Raw genomic sequence first — 23,904 nt, 5'->3', positions numbered from 1 at the left:
ATTGGATTCAATTGGTCCGAATACTTCCGTATCAACCGTTAACGTCACGCGCATACGTCATCATACATAGACGTTTTCAACCGGAAGTTTAGCGGGAAATTAAAAATGTCACTTTATAAGTTAACCCGGCCGTATTGGCATGTGTTGCAATGTTAAGATTTCATCATTGATATATAAACTATCAGACTGCGTGGTCGCTAGTAGTGGCTTTCAGTAGGCCTTTAATGTTCCAACTGAAAAACGTCATTTTTTTTTGTGCAAATAATCATTAACTTAGAATTTAATGGCAGCAACATATTGCAAAAAAGTTGGCACAGGTGCATGTTCACCACTGTGTTACATGGATTTTCCTTTTAACAACACTCAGTAAAGGTTTGGGAACTGAGGAGACACATTTTTGAAGCTTTTCAGGTGGAATTCTTTCCCATTCTTGCTTGATGTACAGCTTAAGTTGTTCAACAGTCCGGAGGTCTCCATTGTGCTATTTTAGGCTTCATAATGTGCCACACATTTTCAATGGGAGACAGGTCTGGACTACAGACAGGCCAGTCTAGTACCCGCACTCTTTTACTATGAAGCCACGTTGATGTAACACGTGGCTTGGCATTGTCTTGCTGAAATAAGCAGGGGCGTCCATGATAACGTTGCTTGGATGGCAACATATGTTGCTCCAAAAGCTGTATGTACCTTTCAGCCTTAATGGTGCCTTCACAGATGTGTAAGTTACCCATGCCTTGGGCACTAATACACCCCCATACCATCACACATGCTGGCTTTTACACTTTGCGCCTATAACAGTCCGGATGGTTCTTTTCCTCTTTGGTACGGAGGACACGACGTCCACAGTTTCCAAAAACAATTTGAAATGAGGACTCGTCAGACGACAGAGCACTTTTCCAGTTTGCATTAATCATCTTAGATTAGCTCGAGCCTAGCGGTGGCGTTTCTGGGTGTTGTTGATAAATGGCTTTCGCTTTGCATAGTAGAGTTTTAACTTGCACTTACAGATATAGCAACAAACTGTAGTTACTGACAGTGGTTTTCTGAAGTGTTTCAGAGCCTATGTGGTGATATCCTTTACACACTGATGTCGCTTTTTGATACAGTACCGCCTGAGGGATCGAAGGTCACAGGCATTCAATGTTAATTACGTTTACGTGCAGTGATTTCTCCAGATTCTCTGAACCCTTTGATGATATTACGGAGCGTAGATGGTGAAATCCCTAAATTCCTTGCAATAGCTCGTTGAGAAATGTTGTTCTTAAACTGTTGGACAATTTGCTCACGCATTTGTTCAAAGTGGTGACCCTCGCCCCATCCTTGTTTGTGAATGACTGAGCATTTCATGGAAGCTGCTTTTATACCCAATCATGGCGCCCACCTGTTCCCAATTCACCTGTTCACCTGTGGGATGTTCCAAATAAGTGTTTGATGAGCATTCCTCAACTTCCTCAGTCTTTTTTGCCACTTGTGCTGGCTTTTTTTTAAACATGTTGCAGTCATCAAATTCCAAATGAGCTAATATTTGCAAAAAATAACAAAGTTTACCAGTTGGAACATTAAGCATCTTGTCTTTGCAGTCTATTCAATTGAATATAAGTTGTAAAGGATTTGCAAATCATTGTATTCTGTTTTTATTTACCATTTACTCAACGTGCCAACTTCACTGGTTTGGGGTTTTGTATTTGTTTAGCCTTTAATGCGTTTTACTCACTTTTTGCAAATGCGTCATGCCCAATTTCCAAAGAATATGACATTATGTCAAACCCACGCTAGTCAAATAGATTGTAGTCCCATGGGGGAAAACAGGAAATGTAACATTTGTTCACTTGACACAACCAGTGCAGTATTTTCTGCTTTTGTATGTATTTTTCTAAAAGTTATTTCTTAAAATAATCAAATGTATTGCTCGTCAATAAATGAGCATGGTTTAACTAAACGTAAAAGCAGAACCAGATTGTAAATAAATCATATTGACTCCTTAAGGGATTCACTTGGATGCGAGCTTAGTAGTTTTATTCAAAACTTGGCAATAGTTTTAAAACAGTTGTAAATAACAATAAAATAAACTGCCTGCCTCTTTTCAAACACTATTTTCTCTGCACTATTTGTGTTTGAGAATCAGCTTACACTGAACCTTTTTGACCTCGAGGCCCAATTTGGGTCCCAATCAAGTTTTACCACTGAATTGGTAATCTTACTCTTGGTTTCAATTGTATTGAATAATTATGTTTAGCCTATTTACAGTTTCCAACCTTGTCAAATGACATGAAACCATGCGTTAATCCCAAATAATATTATCAAGACTTAGGTCAGGCTGATTACAAAAATAAATACTAATCAAATATACTGCAACAGAAGGGACTCATGAAGCTGGTGAAAAATAAATGTACATCCAATTACGCGTTGCTAATGTAAATGCATTCTAACTAAATTGATAAAAAATAATAAATAAGTTTCTCTCCATAAAATCTAAGTGCAAAATAAAATACAGCTTCACCACTTTAGTCATAATTTTTTCACCTAAGTAATTTCTCTATCACTCAAGCTGTAGACGTATTCTGTTTGTTTGATATTGTCATTACTGCCACAAGTGATGGAAAAGTGTATTACAAGTGAGTACCGCTGTGGCCCATACGGACCACACAGCAAAGTAGCAGATATTTTTGTTTCCCCCTCTAAGGGGTGCTGGCGGTCCAACAACAATGTTTAAGAACATTGCTGTAGATGAACACATTTGCAAAGACCGTATTTTTCGGACTATAAGGAAGGCGCACTTAAAATCTTTTAATTTTCCCACAAAATTGACAGTGCGCCTTATAACCCGCAAATGTGCCGTCGTTGAGTGTCAGTGCTGTCTAGAGCGCGGCAGAGTAACCGTGTAATACTCTTCCATATCTGTAGGTGGCAGCAGGTAGCTAAATGCTTTGTAGATGTCTGGAACATGGTTTGTTGTGATCACAATATGCGGGAAGCAGCGTGTAGGTAAAAGGGTATCCAACACTTAAACCAAAAATAAATAAAAGGCGAGTGCTGCTAAGAAAAGGCATTGAAGCTTAGGGATGGCTATGCAAAACGAAACTAAAACTGAACTGTCTGCAAAGTAAACAAAAACAATGCTGGACGACAGCAAAGACTTACAGCGTGTGGAGCAGACGGCGTCCACAAAGTACATCCATACATGACGTGACAATCAACAATGTCCACACAAAGACGGATAGCGTCCGCACAACTTAAATAGTCTTGATTGCAAAAACAAAGCAGGTGCGGGGAATAGCGTTCAAGGAAGACATGAAACTGCTACCGGAAAATACCAACAAAAGAGGAAAAGCCACCAAAATAGGAGCGCAAGACATGAACTAAAACACTACACCCAGGAAAACAGCAAGAAACTCAAAATGAGTCATGGTGTGATGTGACAGGTGGTGACAGTACACCTACTTTGAGACAAGAGCTATAGTGATGCATGCTTGGTTATGGTTTGAAGTCATATCCAACAATTGCGACAACGACTTTTTACTGTCAATATCGGCTACGGAGTTTAATTTTTTTATGTTTTCTGCTGGTGGTGTGCCTCCAAATTTTTTCAATTAAAAAAATGTGCCTTGTGTCAGAAAAGGTTGAAAAACACTGCTCTCGAGCAACATGTGGCTGTTTAGCGGCGCCCTGGTGGCTCCATGGAGCTTTTTCAAAAATGTATGAAAATGGAAAAAAGATGGGGGTAAAAGTATATTTTTTAATTTGGTTTCTGTAGGAGGACACACACGACACAAACCTTCCTAATAGTTAGAAGGCCCACTGTTTAATGTTTGTGTTTATGCCTCACTGATGAGACTATTTGGCGAGCGCCATTTTGTCCTACTAATTTCAGCGGCCCTTGAACTCACCGTAGTGTGGAATGTGACTCAACAGTTTGTTTACATATATAACTTTCTCCAACGCTGCCAAAGAAGGATGTGTTTTATACCACTCCTTCTCTGTCTCATCTTGTCCACCAAACGTTTTATGCTGTGCGTGAATGCACACAGGTGAGCTTTGTTGATCTTATTGACTTTTTGGAGTGCTAATCAGGCATATTTGGTCTGCATGACTGCAAGCTAATCGATGCTAACAAGCTATTCCGGCTCGCTGTATGTACATATTGCATCGTTATGCCTCGTTTGTAGTTATATTTAAGTTCATTTAATTTCCCTTACTTATGTCCTCTTTGTATTTATTTTGTATTTACATTATCTGTATGTAATATTGGCTGCCATGTTGTTCCAGACCACAGCAAATGTTACCCAGCTTGTGAAAGATTGTAATAAATCCATTAGAAGAAGACAGCCTGTGGTTTCCTTTAACTTGGACACGCACATCTATACCTTTGGTCATTCTAAGACAGTCATTTCCAGGAGTTATCTCACCCTGTGAGAAGTTTTACTAATGATTTCCAATGTTGTAAAAAGGTGTAGAATAAATATTAAATTATAACAATACTGTCAACGAAGATTTGCGTCAGCCTGCGACACATAGTCATTTTTATAGTAGGCTAATATGGCTAATATAGACACTTACATCATGTGTTGCCTTCATTACAAGACTTATATAAGTCTTTACATTTTTTGCAGCTTCAGGCCGATTACTTTTTTGTATTTGTGGTCCAGTATGGCTCTTTCGACGTTTTGGGTTGCTGACCCCTGAGCTAGGCCATGGAACTAATGGAACTATAAATAAAAGTAAACTCGCTAACTTTGCGGACATCGATAAATTGCCTTGTCCATGTGTTTGTTTTTGTCTGTCGCTACCAATACGGATGCAGGAAGGTTCACCCTGTGCACCACTTTCAGCACCTGAGTGCATTCAAGAGCAGAATTAAATGAATGAAGTGAATCCTCATGTCATCCAGCCATCTCGGTAGGCGGAGATGGGACCGCTAGCTTACATACTTGCATGGACGCAGCCTCGCTAGTCGCTAGTGAGAAGCACTGCAAAGTAACAAAAATTAAGAAGAAGAAAATGAATGATTGCAAAGCCAAATGACCCCGTGTTGGACTATTTGGGTTTTAGATTGAATGAGCAAGACGAGCCCATCAACACGGACAAACAAGCCACTATTCCATTTTTTTTGGAAAGTGATGACAACAACAAAAATAAACCACCAATCGGGGTATACAAGTCTCGTCCTGAAAGATATAAACATCCCATCATTCAGCATCCTAGTGGGAGCAGACACTGTACAGTGATTGTTTTATCAAGTTTGTATTTCTTGTTCAGCACTTAGCAATAGTGCACCGCGATGCTTAATGTTTCACTAAAACTGGACCTATTTGGCTCTAAGCTTCTAAAACTTGTAGCTCAGCCCTTTTTATATTCAGGCTCCAAATATACGGTTCTGGATCATCATTTGTTGTTGTTGTTGTCGGCTCTCATGAAGTCTGACATGATTAGTAGTACCGTATTTTTCGGACTATAAGTCGCTCCGGAGTATAAGTCGCACCGGCCGAAAATGCATAATAAAGAAGGAAAAAAACATATATAAGTCGCACTGGAGTTTAAGTCGCATTTTTTGGGGAAATTTATTTGATAAAAGCCAACACCAAGAATAGACATTTGAAAGGCAATTTAAAATGTCTAAAGAATAGTGAACAACAGGCTGAATAAGTGTACGTTATATGAGGCATAAATAACCAACCGAGAACGTGCCTGGTATGTTAACATAACATATTATGGTAAGAGTCATTCAAATAACTAGAACATGCTATACACTACTGTTCAAAAGTTTGGGGTCACCCAAACAATTTAGTGGAATAGCCTTCATTTCTAAGAACAAGAATAGACTGTCGAGTTTCAGATGAAAGTTCTCTTTTTCTGGCCATTTTGAGCGTTTAATTGACCCCACAAATGTGATGCTCCAGAAACTCAATCTGCTCAAAGGAAGGTCAGTTTTGTAGCTTCTGTAACGAGCTAAAGTGTTTTCAGATGTGTGAACATGATTGCACAAGGGTTTTCTAATCATCAATTAGCCTTCTGAGCCAATGAGCAAACACATTGTACCATTAGAACACTGGAGTGATAGTTGCTGGAAATGGGCCTCTATACACCTATGTAGATATTGAACCAAAAAGCAGACATTTGCAGCTAGAATAGTCATTTACCACATTAGCAATGTATAGAGTGTATTTCTTTCAAGTTAAGACTAGTTTAAAGTTATCTTCATTGAAAAGTACAGTGCTTTTCCTTAAAAAATAAGGACATTTACATGTGACCCCAAACTTTTGAACGATAGTGTACGTTTACCAAACAATCTGTCACTCCTAATCGCTAAATCCCATGAAATCTTATACGTCTAGTCTCTTACGTGAATGAGCTAAATAATATAATTTAATATTTTAATAGCTAATGTGTTAATAATTTCACACATAAGTCACTCCTGAGTATAAGTCGCACCCCCGGGCAAACTATGAAAAAAACAGCGACTTATAGTCCGAAAAATACGGTAGTTATTGTTAAAGGGAAACTGCACTTTTTTTTGGAGTTTTGCCAATTGTTTACGAACATTATAAAAGACATAACGACAGATGCATTTTTATTTTTTTAATGCATTCTAAATATTAAATAAACGTAAATAAAAGAGCACTTACGCCCATAAAGTCCGATAAATAACCATTCAAAAAGCGCCAACAATGCTCCATATACATTTTGTGACTTGATAGTTACCCAAGTATTAGTGATGTTATTATTATAAGTGCTAACGCAGACAAACTATTTATAGCGGCGCCGTGATCACTTCCTGTGTGCTGATGTTTACATCGTCAACAAAAATAAACCACCTGACCCAGTTTTCCCATCTAGAAAGAAAACTGCACTTTAAGATGTTCCATATTTATTGAAGTACAATTTTTGCTAACAGAGATTGACAGTCAATTTAAGTTTTGTTTGTTTACTTATTTAGATTAATTAAAAGTTATTGACCTTCAATTACAAATGTAAAAAAAATACTCATGGGAAATAAAAAGTTTATTACGTTTGAAAAACTTACTTGCATCAATATTGTTATGTTTTATGATTACATTAGTGTTTAATTTGGTATTAAAATAATGCCTACAATACTATCATTTATCTGGACAATATATCGTGACGTCCAAATGTCTTATCGACCTGAGTCTTCTTAAAGAACCACAATGGCTAGTTATATTCCAAGCATGCCCCCGTGAAGGAAAAAGCCTGGTTGTGGTAAATATTTATTTTGCACTTCTGGAACACTGCCTTTACCTAATGCTGCCAAGGAGCTCCATAAAGTGTCCCTACTCTTCTGTATGTGGAGTTGGTCTGGCCTACAGCTGTTTCTCAGAAGGAAATTATTGCTCATAGAGAAGCTACTGAGATGCAGTCATACATGACGGCTGGTGCAGTCATGCTACTGTAGCTGTGAAGCAGATGTCCCTAAAACATTGTTTTGTCTACAGCTTTGGTTACATTGACTCCTACGTCATCTCCAGAGACTGTGTACTGATTTCCAAGTTTGTTGTAAACCCAGATTGAGCCTGTCTGCCTTCTGCTTTTCAAAGTTCAGCAATCCTATGAATCATGACCACAGGGTTTTTGTCAAGAACCGCCATAACCACAACACCAGGGGGCGCTCCACAAACCACGTCAAACCCAGATTCCGATCTAACAAAGGTCTTAACTCATTCTCCTTCTATGCCACATCAATATGGAATGCACTCCCAACAGGTGTAAAAGAAAGTGCATCTCTATCCTCCTTCAAAACCGCACTAAAAGAACACCTCCAGGCAGCTACAACCCTAGCCTAACACCCTCGTCCCACCACATCCCACCTCCCCGGATTGTAAATAATCAAATGTATATACTTGTTCCTATGCTTTCTGAGCTCGCTGTACATATCCTACCAAGTGAGACCTACACTGTTACAACGTCCATTTCTCAGATGATAAAATTGTTGATGACTGAAATATGCTGATAGCAACCTAACCTAACGCCCTCCACATCCCACCGCCCGGATTGTAAATAATTCAATGTATATACTCTGATGATTAACTTGTGTGATGACTGTATTATGCTGATAGTATATATTTGTACCATGAATTGATTAACGTGGACCCCGACTTAAACAAGTTGAAAAACTTATTTGGGTGTTGCCATTTAGTGGTCAATTGTACGGAATGTGTACTGTACTGTGTAATCTACTAATAAAAGTTTCAATCAATCAATCAAAGGCTTAGGCCATGTCTACACTAAGTCGTTTAACCCAGTGTTTTTCAACCTTTTTTGAGCCAAGGCACATTTTTTTCATTGAAAAAATTCTGAGGCACACCACCAGCAGAAAACATTAAAAAATTAAACTCAGCAGCCGATATTGACAAGAAATAGTCGTTCTCGCAATTGTTGGATATGAATTCAAACCATAACCCACTATGCATCACTATAGCTCTTGTCTCAAAGTAGGTGTACTGTCACGACCTGTCATATTACGCCGTGACTTATTTTGAGGTTTTTGGTGTTTTCCTGTGTGTAGTGTTTTAGTTCTTGTCTTGCGCTGCTATTTTGTAGTTGATTGTCATGTCACGTACGGATGTACTTTGTGGATGCCGTCACACACTGTAAGTCTTTGCTGTCATCCAGCATTCTCTTTTTGGTTACTTTGCAGCCAGTTCAGTTTTAGTCTGGTTTTGCATAACCATTCCTAAGCTTCAATGCCTTTTCTTAGCGGCACTTGCCCTTTGTTTATTTTTGGTTTCGGCATTAGATACCTTTTTACCTGCACGCTAACTCCCGCATATTGCGATCACGACAAACCATGTTCCCAACATCTACAAAGCAATTAGCCACCTACTGATATGTGGAGCTCTAGACAGTACAGACACTCAACAAATGGCACATTATTTGTGGATTATAATTACTGGTTTGCATAAAATATTTTAACCCAATTAGGTGAAATTACTGTACATAATGTCCCATGGCACACCAAACAATATCTCACGGTACACTAGTGTGCCGCAGCACAGTGGTTAAACTTTAATCCCTTAAACTAATAATTTTTTAGCCTAAGCCCTGTTTCAGCCACACTAAACCAGCGTTTAAGGTCCCCCTCCTCGGACAAATTTTTATTTCTTGAATCTCCGGCACTTAGCTTTGTATGGACTCATTGATCGTTTACAAAGTGAGTTCAGGGAGGAAGTGACGGCAGAAAGACTCCGCCCACACAGGAAGTGACGCCAGAAAGCCCGCGCTCCACACAGGAAAAGACATCAGAAAGAACGCGCCACAGTCAGCTTCATAACAAAGATGGAAGCGAGTCATCCAGACATTGATTGATTGTATGAAACTTTTATTAGTAGATTGCACAGTACAGTACATATTCCGTACAATTGACCACTAAATGGTAACACCTGAATAAGTTTTTCAACTTGTTTAAGTCGGGGTCCACTTTAACCAATTCATGGTACAAATATATAATATCATCATAATACAGTCATCACACAAGTTAATCATCAGAGTATATACATTGAATTATTTACATTATTTACAATCCGGGGGGTGGGATGTAGGAAGGGTTGGGGCGGGGGGTGGGGGGTTGGATTGCTATCAGCATATTTCAGTCAACAATTTTATTATCAGAGAAATGGACATAGTAACAGTGTAGGTGTGACTTGGTAGGATATGTACAGCGAGCGGTGAACATAGTGAGCTCAGAAAGCATAAGAACAAGTATATACATTTGATTATTTACAATCCAGGGAGGTGGGATGTGGTGGGGGCAGGGTGTTAGTCTAGGGTTGTAGCTGCCTGGAGGTGTTCTTTTAGTGCGGTTTTGAAGGACGATAGAAAAGGACTTTCTTTTACACCTGTTGGGGGCGCATTCCATATTGATGTGGTATAGAAGGAGAATGAGTTAAGACCTTTGTTAGATCGGAATCTAGGTTTCATGTGGTTTGTGGAGCTCCCCCTGGTGTTGTGGTTATGGTGGTCAATGCCCGTGTTTCTCCTTCTACATGTAAAGACAATACTTTGGGTATTCTCTGTCTCGATTAATTGTTGTAAAATGTTCTTTATTGCATTGTCTACTTTCTCATGTCAAATAAAGATTTGATTAATTTATGATGTCTCCGGTGTGATTCACTACAATAGACACACTGGATTCTAGTTCATTGAAATACCTCAACACTGGATACAAAACACAGCAAACAAATGTAAAAGGCACAGCAAACTATTTACAATGTAGCTATTTTAAATAACTTCACAGTGAAGTAAAGTCATCTACTGGAGAGCAGATGGACACTTTTTATTTATTTTTCCACATTGCGCCGGCGGACGGAGGGGGCGGGGGTCTTAAACTGTTGCATTGTTGTGTGTGGACACGGATAAGTTTAGGTGTGATTTACCCTGGATAACCTCAGTTTAGTGTAAACGGGGCCTTAAACTCTGACAACCCTGCCTCAAAACCAGTCAGAATTATAATCATATGTATGGTATCACACTACAGGCAATGTATTGTTTCATAAAGTTTGGTAGAAATGTCTCTTAAAAATGACATTTCCCCTTGAGTTTCTACTCTGTTTAATCAGTAATCTAACTGCAGATTTTCTTTTGTCCCTATTCTGTGGTATGACCTTCTCAAGGCTAAACTGCATGTGTGCAATTGTGTCTCTTCTCCATCTGGGTTTTTATGTTTTATCATCACTCTGGCAATCCAAGGTAACGTTTAACCACTGCTCTGTGATTTATTTTCAGAATCGCAGCCATGTCGAAAGGATGCATAACCGTCACCAAGTATTTTCTGTTCCTCTTCAACCTCATCTTCTTTGTAAGTAATGCTGATTTCTCCTATTAATGCTAAACTAACTATAGTCATCAATAGAATAAACCTTTTGCCAACAACTCTTTTTAGAAAAGTCTATGTCTACGGTTTTCTGTCTACAAAATTATCTTCTTAGCCTTTGTAGGTAAGCAAAGCACTATTTACTGTAAGTAAAGTAAAGTAAGTCATCTCTGGAAAAAGAACAATAACAGCAATAGTGCATTGAGGAATGTTGCCCCTCTTTCATAATCCCTACTGTATGTGAGACAAGAACACCCACTTTCTCTTTTTTGTAAATTCTGAATTGTAAAATACAGCTCATCCTAGGCAGCTGGAAATGTAGATACCGTATATGGAGTCATTTATTCAACCCTTAAAGCACCCTACAAAAACACCCCAAAACTGCCAACAAAGCTACATTTACATATATATACATATACGTATATGTATATATACATATATGTATTTGTATATATACTGTATATATATATATATATATATATATATATATATATATATATATATATATATATATATATATATATATATATAAATATGCTACAAAGAAAAAATATTTGATGTTCAAACTGATAAACTTTTTTTTTTTTGCAAATAATCATTAACTTTAGAATTTGATGCCATCAACACGTGACAAAGAAGTTGGGAAAGGTGGCAATAAATACTGATAAAGTTGAGGAATGCTCATCAAACACTTATTTGAAAAGCCAGCATGTGTGACGGTATGGGGGTGTATTAGTGCCCAAGACATGGGTAACTTACACATCTGTGAAGGCGCCATTAATGCTGAAAGGTACATACAGGTTTTGGAGCAACATATGAGGTCCGTTTGCTAAGTTGCTAAATTAGCCTTAGCGTCGTTAGCAACAGCATTGTTAAGCTTTACCAGGCTGAGAATTTTTAACCGTGTAGTTACATGTACATGGTTTAATAGTATTGTTGATCTTCTGCCTATCCTTCCAGTCAGAGATTTATTTATTTTGTTTCTATCTGCATTTGAGAACGATGCTATCACGTTAGCTCATGCTAAAGAGCTTCGTCGATGATTGGTGAAGTCCTTTGTCGCGCCGTCGATCGCTGGAACGCAGGTGAGCACGGCTGTTGATGTAACCGTGTAGTTACATGTCCATGGTTTAATAGTATTGTTGATCTTCTGTCTATCCTTCCAGTCAGGGGTTTATTTATTTTGTTTCTATCTTCATTTGAGAACGATGCTATCACGTTAGCTCAGTAGCTAAGTGTGTCACCGATGTATTGTCGTGGAGATAAAAGTCACTTTGAATGTCCATTTCGCGTGCTCGACTCTCATTTTCAAGAGGATATAGTATCCCAGGTGGTTTGAAATACAAATCCGTGATCCACAATAGAAAAAGGAGAGAGTGTGGAATCCAATGAGCCAGCTTGTACCTAAGTTACGGTCAGAGCGAAAAAAGATACGTCCTGCACTGCCTCTCTAGTCCTTCACTCTCACGTTCCTCATCCACGAATCTTTCATCCTCGCTCAAATTAATGGGGTAATCGTCGCTTTGTCGCTCCAAATCTTTCTCGCTCCATTGTAAACAAAGGAAAATTGTGAGGAATACTAGCTCCTGTGACGTCACGCTACTTCCGCTACAGGCAAGGCTTTTTTTTATCAGCGAGCAAAAGTTGCGAACTTTATCGTCGATTTTCTCTACTAAATCCTTTCAGCAAAAATATGGCAATATCGCGAAATGATCAAGTATGACAAATAGAATGGATCTGCTATTCCCGTTTAAATAAAAAAAATTAATTTCAGTAGACCTTTAAGTTGTACTTCAAGCAAGAATGGGAAATAATTCCACCTGAGAAGCTTCAAAAATGTGTCTCCTCAGTTCCCAAACGTTTACTAAGTGTTGTGCCATGTAACACAGTGGTGAACATGCCCTTTCCCAAATACTTTGGCACGTGTTGCAGCCATGAAATTCTAAGTTAATTATTATTTGCAAAAAAAAAATTAAGTTTATGAGTTTGAACATTAAATATGTTGTCTTTGTAGTGCATTCAATTAAATATGGCTTGAAAAGGATTTGCAAATCATTGTATTCCGTTTATATTTACATCTAACACCATTTCCCAACTCATATGGAAACTGGGTTTGTATATAAATAAATATATATACATATATACACACATACAGTACAGGCCAAAAGTTTGGACACACCTTCTCATTCAATGTGTTTTCTATATTTTCATGACTATTTACATTGTAGATTGTCACATCAAAACTATGAATGAACACATGTGGAGTTATGTACTTAACAAAAAAAGGTGAAATAACTGAAATCATGTTTTATATTTTAGTTTCTTCAAAATAGCCACCCTTTGCTCTGATTACTTTTTTGCACACTCTTGGCATTCTCTCCATGAGCTTCAAGAGGTAGTCACCTGCAATGGTTTTCACTTCACAGGTGTGCTTGAAGCTCATGGAGAGAATGCCAATAGTGTGCAAAGGGTGGCTATTTTGAAGAAACTGGAATAAAAAACATGTTTTCAGTTGTTTCACCTTTTTTTGTTAAGTACATAACTCCACATGTGTTCATTCATAGTTTTGATGTGACAATCTACAATGTAAATAGTCATGAAAATAAAGAAAAACACATTGGAATGAGTAGAAGGTGTGTCCAAACTTTTGGTCTGCACTGTATATACTTTTTTATTTCTAAACATTTAACAATTATTAACGAACAAAAGTATCTATCGAAAATTGGTACCGTCGAGTACTGGTATCGATTTCCAGGTACCGGGAAAGGTACCCGTCCCTAAATGATTTTCTTGGAGGACCAGTCGTTGGTAAGCAGACACACTGGTGCAGATTTTTTGTTTCTTGATCATCACCAACTCCAGACTTGTTATAAAGTTTGCAGGTCCATGTGAACAGGGATTGTTTTGAAAAAAGTTTTGTCTTTATGTAAAAAAAATTCAAAAGTGCAAAGGAATAAGCAGTACCACTTTTGTTGAGATGATCAAACCATGAAAATAGTTCAACCTACTTTAGCTCCTTAATCAAAATCAGCCTCAATCTGTCGAATACCTTTTAGTGTTTTTAGATGTTGTTTTGAGTGGTGGTTAAATAGGTGTACATTACAGAAAATGTCCCATTTGGAGAAACCTTACATGCGGCGTGTAAAACACACCAGATGGTGCATTGAGGTTTACTGACATTTTTCTCTCACGGGGCACAACATGAAGTCCAAGGCTTGATAAAACAAGACTCTTGGAGGATGTCTGGACTTTTCCAATGAGGTTTTATTCATGAGAGAAGCCTTTTGATGTGCCTCGTAAGAAGTATGCGTCCCTGTCGGTGTTGGCCACTTCGGACTGGTGGGAGCCAGGAACTGGTGTTTTAATGATGACGGCCGGGGGCTCAGTAGACCTACTAAATGAACGCCTCTTAACCAGGTCTCTAATTAGTATTGATGTGTCAGGAAGGGAGTTCTCTAAGCACTCATCCATCGGTTATTAACCAACACAGTGCCTGCCCCTCAACTGCTTAATAGGGTCCTTCCTAGTCCCAGGACAACACTGAACCTCATGACCTCATTAGTGGGACACAGGAGGGTATCAAAGGTAAAACTCTTTTCCTAGAGCTTTCATGCATAATATCCTGAATATTACAATCAAAAATGAACAGAATGGCAGTAATATAATAATTTATAAAAATTATAAGAATAAACAATAATAAGAATGTTACTAAAATAAAAATATATTTGTCAGAACCTCTTAAGTCAAGTCAAGTCAAACTTGGTTTGGTGTTTTTCTCCTGTATTTTGATCCTGTTTTGTGTTTTGTCCTCCCAGACGCAATCCACTTTGCACATGTTTAGTAGATCAGCTTTGCGTGTGCTATCAGGTGGGGTTGTCTCGATACCAATATTTTGGTACCGGTACCGTTACCAAAATGTATTTTGATTCTTTTTGATAATTTTTTAAATAAAGGGGACCACAGAAAAATGGCATTATTGGCTTTATTTTTAACAAAAAATCTTCCGGTACATTAAACAAATATTTCTAATTGCAACTTTGTCCTTAAATAAAATAGTGAACATACTAGACAACTTGTCTTTTAGTAGTAAGTAAACAAACAAAGGCTCCTAATTAGTCTGCTGACGTATGCAGTAACATATTGTGTCATTTATCTACCTATTATTTTGTCAACATTATAAAGGACAAGCTGTAAAAATGTATTATTAATCTACTCGTTTAGTTACTGTTAATATCTGCTTATTTTCTGTTTCAACATGTTTTATATACACTTTTGTTCAAATGTAATAATCACTTATTCTTCTGTTGTTTGATACTTTACATTAGTTTTAGACGATACCACAAATTAGTGGGACACAGGAAGGTATCAGAGGTAAAACTCTTTTCCTAGAGCTTTCATGCATAATATCCCGAATATTATACTCAAATGAACAGAATGGCAGTAATAGAATAATTCATAAAATATATAAGAATATAAAATAATAAGAATGTTACTAAAATATATATATATATATATTTGTCAGAACCTCTCAAACTTGGTTTGGTGTTTTTCTCCTGTATTTTGATCCTGTTGTGCGCTCTTATTTTGTTCCTACTTCCTGTTTTGTGTTTTGTCCTTCCAGACGCAATCCACTTTGCACATGTTTAGTAGATTAGCTTTGCGTGTGCTATCAAGTAGGGTTGTCTCGATACCTATAATTTGGTACCGTTACCAAAATGTATTTCGATACTTTTTGATCATTTTCTAAATAAAGGGGACCACAGAAAAATGGCATTATTGGCTTTACTTTTAACAAAAAATCCTCCGGTACATGAAACATATGTTTCTAATTGCAAGTTTGTCCTTAAATAAAATAGTGAACATACTAGACAACTTGTCTTTTAGTAGTAAGTAAACAAACAAAGACTCCTAATTAGTCTGCTGACGTATGCAGTAACATATTGTGTCATTTATACACCTATTATTTTGTCAACATTATAAAGGACAAGCTGTAAAAATGTATTATTAATCTACTCGTTTATTTACTGTTAATATCTGCTTATTTCTGTTTTAACATGTTTTATCTACACTTCTGTTAAAATGTAATAATCACTTATTCTTCTGTTGTTTGATACTTTACATTGGTTTTAGATGATGCCACAAATTTAGGTATCGTTTTGATACCAAGTAGTTACAGGATCATACATTAGTCATATTCAAAGTCCTCATGTGTCCAGGGAGTTATTTTCTGAGTTTCTGAATCTTATATGAAATTTAAAAAAAAAACTGTGATAATAAAAATTCTTGATGTAATCATAGTAGTACCTACTCGATGTGCTCTTGTACTTGGTATCATTACAGTGGATGTCAGGTGTAGATCCACCAATGGCATTTGTTTACATTGTGACGCTGGTGAGCTATTGTGTCCTCCTACGGTGTGTAGTGAAGCCTGTTTAGCTATTCCTCGTCCTGCAGGGATGATACTTGTAAGAAACGTACTTTATTTGTCGCCATGGAGGCGAGGATTAGTGATTTAGAAGTAGCTAAAACACTGCCGACTGCAGATGGACGTTAGCCGCTAGGTAGCTAGCCATGTCTTAAATCACCTCTTCCTGAGGGCGTTTCAGTGTTATAACTTCACCTTTTTCGTCAGTTTTTAAGCCAAAATGCGTCCATTCTCTTTTTTCTGTCCACACACTGTGTCTGCTTGTAAGTACTCAGTGATTGTGCGCTGCCAAACATGCTCCTCTGCTCGTAAAACCAGCAATGTCACGACGTGACGACGCGCCGTCATGCCTGTAAAAAAAAATATGGCGAACCGGTACTTTTTTCGATTCATTAGTACCGCGATACTATACTAGTATCGGTATACCGTACAACCCTACTATCAAGTTTTCACATGTTTTAATACATGCAAACCTTTAGTAAACCAGACCCTTGGAGTGCTGTGGGAAACTTACACATTGGTCCCCTACCATCACACAGGAAACTATAAAGAACTTCAGGGAATCTTCTGCTTTTTGAAAAACTTTCTTTCGTTAACACCTCTTTTCTTTTTTGTGCGAGAGAGAATTGCTCTGAAGCCCAGATGTAACTGGCTGCAGAGACACGAGTTGTGACAGTTGAAGGCACATCAGCAAAAGCTAGTCATTTAATGTAATTTTAGAAAAAGGGTGGCTTGACTTTTCTCTGTATTCCTTTACAGGTCTTTGGAGCATTGATCATGGGCTTTGGACTGTGGGTTCTCCTCGATAATCAGAGTTTCATTTCTGTTTTACGTAAGTGCTTCACACACACACACACACACACGCACACACACACACACACACACATCTTTCAACTGCCACGTCCTAGTGTGATAATGCTGTGTAAACATTCAGCACATTTGACCCACATCAGTTGTGCTGACTGGAGACTGCCTGCTCTGTGCAACATATGTGAATCGCCTCCCTCGGGTGTTGTTGCACAGCAGAACCACGTTGGAATGTTCACACCAAACCAAAAAAAAAAAGAAGCCCTTCACAGCTGAAACTTGATGACTTCCTCAGCCCCTTTAAAAAAAAAAGTCAGCATGTAGAAAAGCACCAGCGCACGTGTAGTTGACAGTCATTGGAGTGGCAGGCTCTCGATTGTTTGGTCTTATGTCGGAGAATAACACCCTAGTTCCTTGCAAAGTTGTGCCTTGAACCCACCAGTTCTCAACACACTCCCTCCCACAGGCGTTGTTTCAGTTCTATTTCTGCCGGAGTCAACAAAGCCTCCAAAACTTTCCGAGACGAAAAGTTATCAGCTCAGTGATGTACGACATCAGTAGAAAGTATCATGAAATCTTCTTCTTCTGGTTTATTTGAAAGAGGCACAGATACAGAAACAGAGATACACCAAAAGTATTTGGCCACCTGCTTTTACTCACATATGAACTTGAAGTGGCATCCCATGGAATTGTCCAAAATGTTTTGGTATCCTGGAGCATTCAAAGTTCCTTTCACTGGAACTAAGTGGCCAAGCCCAACTCCTGAAAAACCAACCCCACAACATAATTCCTCCTCCACCAAATTTCACACTCGGCACAATGCAGTCCAAAATGTAGCGTTCTCCTGGCAACCTCCAAACCCAGACTGGTCCATCAGATTGCCAGATGGAAAAGTGTGATTCATCAGTCCAGAGAAGGCGTCTCCACTGCTCTAGAGTCCAGTGGTGACGTGCTTTACACCAGTGGTCCCCAACCTTTTTGTAGCTGCGGACCGGTCAATGCTTGAAAATTTGTCCCACGGACCGGTGGGAGGGGGAGTGGGGGGGTGTATTTATAAAAAAAAAAAAAAAAAAAATTTTTTTTTTTTTTTTTTACATAAAGAAATACAATCATGTGTGCTTACGGACTGTATCCCTGCAGACTGTATTGATCTATATTGATATGTATTGTATATATTGTGTTTTTTATGTTGATTTAATTTTTTTTTTTTTTTTTTTTTAAATTTCTTGTGCGGTCTGCGGCCCGGTACCGGTCCGCGGCCCGGTGGTTGGGGACCACTGCTTTACACCACTGCATCCAACTGGCATTGCATTGGACTTGGTGATGTATGGCTTAGATCAGTGGTTCTTAATAGAGATGTCCGATAATATCGACCTGCCGATATTATCGGCCGATAAATGCTTTAAAATGTAATATCGGAAATTATCGGTATCGTTTTTTTTATTATCGGTATCGGGTTTTTTTTTGTTTTTTTAATTAAATCAACATAAAAAACACAAGATACACTTACAATTAGTGCACCAACCCAAAAAACCTCCCTCCCCCATTCACACTCATTCACACAAAAGGGTTGTTTCTTTCTGTTATTAATATTCTGGTTCCTACATTATATATCAATATATATCAATACAGTCTGCAAGGGATACAGTCCGTAAGCACACATGATTGTGGGTGCTGCTGCTCCACTAATAGTACTAACCTTCAACAGTTAATTTTACTCATTTTCATTCATTACTAATTTCTAGGTAACTGTTTTTATATTGTTTCACTTTATTTTTTATTCAAGAAAATGTTTTTAATTTATTTATCTTATTTTATTTTATTAATTTTTTAAAAAAGGACCTTATCTTCACTATACCTGGTTGTCCAAATTAGGCATAATAATGTGTTAATTCCACGACTGTATATATCGGTTGATATCGGTATCGGTAATTAAAGAGTTGGACAATATCGGATATCGGCAAAAAGCCATTAACGGACATCCCTAGTTCTTAACCTTGTTGGAGGTACCGAACCCCACCAGTTTCATATGCGCATTCACCGAACCCTTCTTTAGTGAAAAATTAAAAAAAAAATTTCAAATTCAAGAAAAAGTTATGTTTTTTTACTGGTGCACAAAATGAACCGGTGATGAACATCACCTTGTTTAAAGAACAAAACCAACACAGTGCATGAACTCACAACAAATTACACACCTTACACACATTACCATGAATTGATTCATGTGGACCCCGACTTAAACAAGTTGAAAAACTTATTCGGGTGTTACCATTTAGTGGTCAATTGTACTGAGTATGTACTGTACTGTGTCCTTTGCAATCTACTAGTACGGTAAAAGTTTCAATCGATCAATCAAAAAACCTGCAAATTAGAGGGAACATTGTTTGGGGTATCCATAATACGCCGTTAGGGAGAAGTTATTATTTACACGATAAGTCGGATGTGTCTTTACCTCCGTGGCGGAGACTCCGCCGAACCCCTGAGGCCGACTCACCGAACCCCTAGGGTTCGATCGAACCCAGGTTTAGAACCACTGGCTTAGATGCAGCTGCTCGGCCATGGAAACCCATTCCATGAAGCTCTCTGCGTACTGTACGTGGGCTAATTGGAAGGTTTGGAGCTCTATAGCAACTGACTGTGCAGAAAGTCTTTGCACTATGCGCTTCAGCATCCGCCGACCCCTCTGTCAGTTTACGTGGCCTACCACTTGGTGGCTGACTTGCTGTTGTTCCCAAACTCTTCACTTTTCTTATAATAAAGTTGACTTTGGAATATTTACGAGCAAGGAAATTTCACGACTGGATTTGTTGCACAGGTGGCATCCTATGACAGTTCCACGCTGGCCCATTCTTTCACAAATGTTTGTAGAAACCGTCTCCATGCCTGAGTGCTTGATTTTATACACCGGGCCAAGTGATTAAGACACCTGATTCTCATCATTTGAATGGGTGGCCTAATACTTTTGGCAATATAGTGTATCTGAAACATGCATCATAGTGTTTGTAGCCAAAGCTAATTTACAACACTTGTCCCCAACAACGCAGATCTAACATCATTAAAATAGGAAAATAAAAATAATGAGGCCAAAGAGTCGATAATAATGATAATAGTAATAATACAGACAAAGTGCAAACTAGATAAGAACCAATTAGTAACAACTAAACATGGGAACACGATTGTTGCTCAACTAGCCACAATTGTGTTTGTTTTCTGACAGTGACAAGTGCAGGTATACTTTTCAAAGTGTCAGGCAGAGAGTTCTATAGTATTGGTCCTTTTATTAAAAAGGCAGTCTGGGCAAAAGATGTTCTACGGAATGGAACGCAACAGTTGCATGTTGCGTTCAAATTCTAGCTTTGCCTGAAAGGAAGCTAGGATGGAAAGTCATCCAGTGTAAATCTCTCCATAAATGTGTTTGCTGTATTAATTCCAGATGTAGCTTTGCTTAGAGTAGAACAGTGCCCTTCTTTCCAAAGGTGTCCATTTACCGTCCAGCCTTTGTTACGTTTTGAAAGGTAAATACAGCATTTTCTTCTGTAAGATATTACCTGTGTTAGCATGCCAGTCTGAGAACCTAATAGCCCCTTTACCACTGCAGGAACTTTCTCTAATTCCCTGGGCTTTTGAAAATAGTTTTTTGAAAATCTTAGGTTGTTGTGTATCTTACTAGTGTATCTTACTTGTGTATCTTACTAGTGTATCTTACTAATGTATCTTGTTGTGTATCTTACTAGTGTATCTTACTAGTGTATCTTACTAGTGTATCTTGTTTTGTATCTTACTAGTGTATCTTGTGTATCTTACTAATGTATCTTGTTTTGTATCTTACTAGTGTATCTTGTTGTGTATCTTACTAGTGTATCTTGTTTTGTATCTTACTAGTGTATCTTACTTGTGTATCTTACTAGTGTATCTTACTAGTGTATCTTACTTGTGTATCTTACTAGTGTATCTTACTAATGTATCTTACTAGTGTATCTTACTTGTGTATCTTACTAGTGTATCTTGTTTTGTATCTTACTAGTGTATCTTACTAGTGTATCTTGTTTTGTATCTTACTAGTGTATCTTGTTGTGTATCTTACTAGTGTATCTTACTAATGTATCTTGTTGTGTATCTTACTAGTGTATCTTACTAGTGTATCTTGTTTTGTATCTTACTAGTGTATCTTGTTGTGTATCTTACTAGTGTATCTTACTAATGTATCTTGTTGTGTATCTTACTAGTGTATCTTACTAATGTATCTTGTTGTGTATCTTACTAGTGTATCTTGTTGTGTATCTTACTAGTGTATCTTACTAGTGTATCTTGTTTTGTATCTTACTAATACAACATACATACACTAGTAAGATACAAAACAAGATACACTAGTATCTTACTAGTGTATCTTACTAGTGTATCTTGTTTTGTATCTTACTAGTGTATCTTACTAGTGTATCTTGTTGTGTATCTTACTAGTGTATCTTACTAATGTATCTTGTTGTGTATCTTACTAGTGTATCTTGTTTTGTATCTTACTAGTGTATCTTACTAGTGTATCTTGTTTTGTATCTTACTAGTGTATCTTGTTGTGTATCTTACTAGTGTATCTTACTAATGTATCTTGTTGTGTATCTTACTAGTGTATCTTACTAGTGTATCTTGTTTTGTATCTTACTAGTGTATCTTGTTGTGTATCTTACTAGTGTATCTTACTAATGTATCTTACTAGTGTATCTTACTAATGTATCTTGTTGTGTATCTTACTAGTGTATCTTGTTGTGTATCTTACTAGTGTATCTTGTTTTGTATCTTACTAATGTATCTTGTTGTGTATCTTACTAGTGTATCTTACTAGTGTATCTTGTTTTGTATCTTACTAGTGTATCTTACTAGTGTATCTTGTTGTGTATCTTACTAGTGTATCTTACTAATGTATCTTGTTGTGTATCTTACTAGTGTATCTTACTAATGTATCTTGTGTATCTTACTAGTGTATCTTACTAGTGTATCTTGTTTTGTATCTTACTAGTGTATCTTGTTGTGTATCTTACTAGTGTATCTTACTAATGTATCTTGTTGTGTATCTTACTAGTGTATCTTACTAGTGTATCTTACTAGTGTATCTTGTTTTGTATCTTACTAGTGTATCTTACTAGTGTATCTTGTTTTGTATCTTACTAGTGTATCTTACTAGTGTATCTTACTTGGGGCGGTATAGCTCGGTTGGTAGAGCGGCCGTACCAGCAACTTGAGGGTTGCAGGTTCGATCCCCGCTTCCGCCATCCTAGTCACTGCCGTTGTGTCCTTGGGCAAGACACTTTACCCACCTGCTCCCAGTGCCACCCACACTGGTTTAAATGTAACTTAGATATTGGGTTTCACTATGTAAAGCGCTTTGAGTCACTTGAGAAAAAGCGCTATATAAATGTAATTCACTTCACTTCACCTGTGTATCTTACTAGTGTATCTTACTAATGTATCTTGTTGTGTATCTTACTAGTGTATCTTACTAATGTATCTTGTTGTGTATCTTACTAGTGTATCTTACTAGTGTATCTTACTAGTGTATCTTGTGTATCTTACTAGTGTATCTTACTAATGTATCTTGTTGTGTATCTTACCAGTGTATCTTGTTGTGTATCTTACTAGTGTATCTTACTAGTGTATCTTGTTGTGTATCTTACTAGTGTATCTTACTAGTGTATCTTACTAATGTATGTTGTTGTGTATCTTACTAGTGTATCTTACTAGTGTATCTTGTTGTGTATCTTACTAGTGTATCTTACTAGTGTATCTTACTAATGTATCTTGTTGTGTATCTTACTAGTGTATCTTACTAGTGTATCTTGTTGTGTATCTTACTTGTGTATCTTACTAGTGTATCTTACTAATGTATCATGTTGTGTATCTTACTAGTGTATCTTACTTGTGTATCTTACTAGTGTATCTTACTAATGTATCTTGTTGTGTATCTTACTAGTGTATCTTACTAGTGTATCTTGTTGTGTATCTTACTAGTGTATCTTACTAATGTATCTTATTGTGTATCTTACTAGTGTATCTTACTTGTGTATCTTACTAGTGTATCTTACTAATGTATCTTGTTGTGTATCTTACTAGTGTATCTTACTAGTGTATGTTACTAGTGTATCTTATTGTGTATCTTACTAGTGTATCTTGTTGTGTATCTTACTAGTGTATGTTGTTGTGTATCTTACTAGTGTATCTTGTTGTGTATCTTACTAGTGTATCTTACTTGTGTATCTTACTAGTGTATCTTGTTGTGTATCTTACTAGTGTATCTTACTAGTGTATCTTGTTGTGTATCTTACTAGTGTATCTTGTTGTGTATCTTACTTGTGTATCTCACTAGTGTATCTTACTAAGCACAACCAGAATTATGCCGTACATTCGGCGCACCGGGTTATAAAGCGCACTGTCGATTTTTGAGAAAATGAAAGGATTTTAAGTGCGCCTTGTAGTCCGAAAAATACGGTACTACAGGCTACTAAGGCCCTACATATCTCCCAACAGTCAAGAATCCTTCAACAACAAAAAACGAAATTTAGATACACTCTAAAGAGTGTTATTTTCATCTCACAAAGGTTACTAAAGAGCTGAGTGTTTATCAACACTTAGGGCTTCAGGCTGTTAAGGTCAGTCTAATATGTGTCATCCCGTCGAAAGTCTGCACTAGGGATGTGGAGATCGATCACCATCGGCCATTTTATTTTTTTAAGTATGTGGTCGATCAATGCCTTTTAATGCCGATCACAAATATTGTATTCTTCCAAGGGGGGGAGTAACAGAAAATAATTGAGGAGCACTGCCCTAAAGTAATAATAATCCCCTGCATTACAGCAATAAC

General features: G+C 37.5%; 1 protein-coding gene across 1 annotated transcript in view; it reads left to right on the top strand.

Annotated features, from left to right (window-relative positions):
• Positions 1 to 23,904, top strand: part of cd82b (CD82 molecule b) — a 72,058-nt gene that overhangs the window by 16,424 nt on the left and 31,730 nt on the right. The window contains exons 2-3 of the mRNA XM_062035250.1: positions 10,735 to 10,807; positions 17,007 to 17,079. Coding sequence (XP_061891234.1) covers positions 10,745 to 10,807; positions 17,007 to 17,079 — 136 coding nt within the window. The 5' untranslated portion in view covers positions 10,735 to 10,744. The remainder of the gene's footprint in view (positions 1 to 10,734; positions 10,808 to 17,006; positions 17,080 to 23,904) is intronic.

The sequence above is a fragment of the Entelurus aequoreus genome, linkage group LG24 (genome assembly GCF_033978785.1).
Source record: "Entelurus aequoreus isolate RoL-2023_Sb linkage group LG24, RoL_Eaeq_v1.1, whole genome shotgun sequence".
In the NCBI taxonomy this organism is placed as follows: domain Eukaryota; kingdom Metazoa; phylum Chordata; class Actinopteri; order Syngnathiformes; family Syngnathidae; genus Entelurus; species Entelurus aequoreus.
This window is presented reverse-complemented; position numbering and strand designations above follow the sequence as displayed.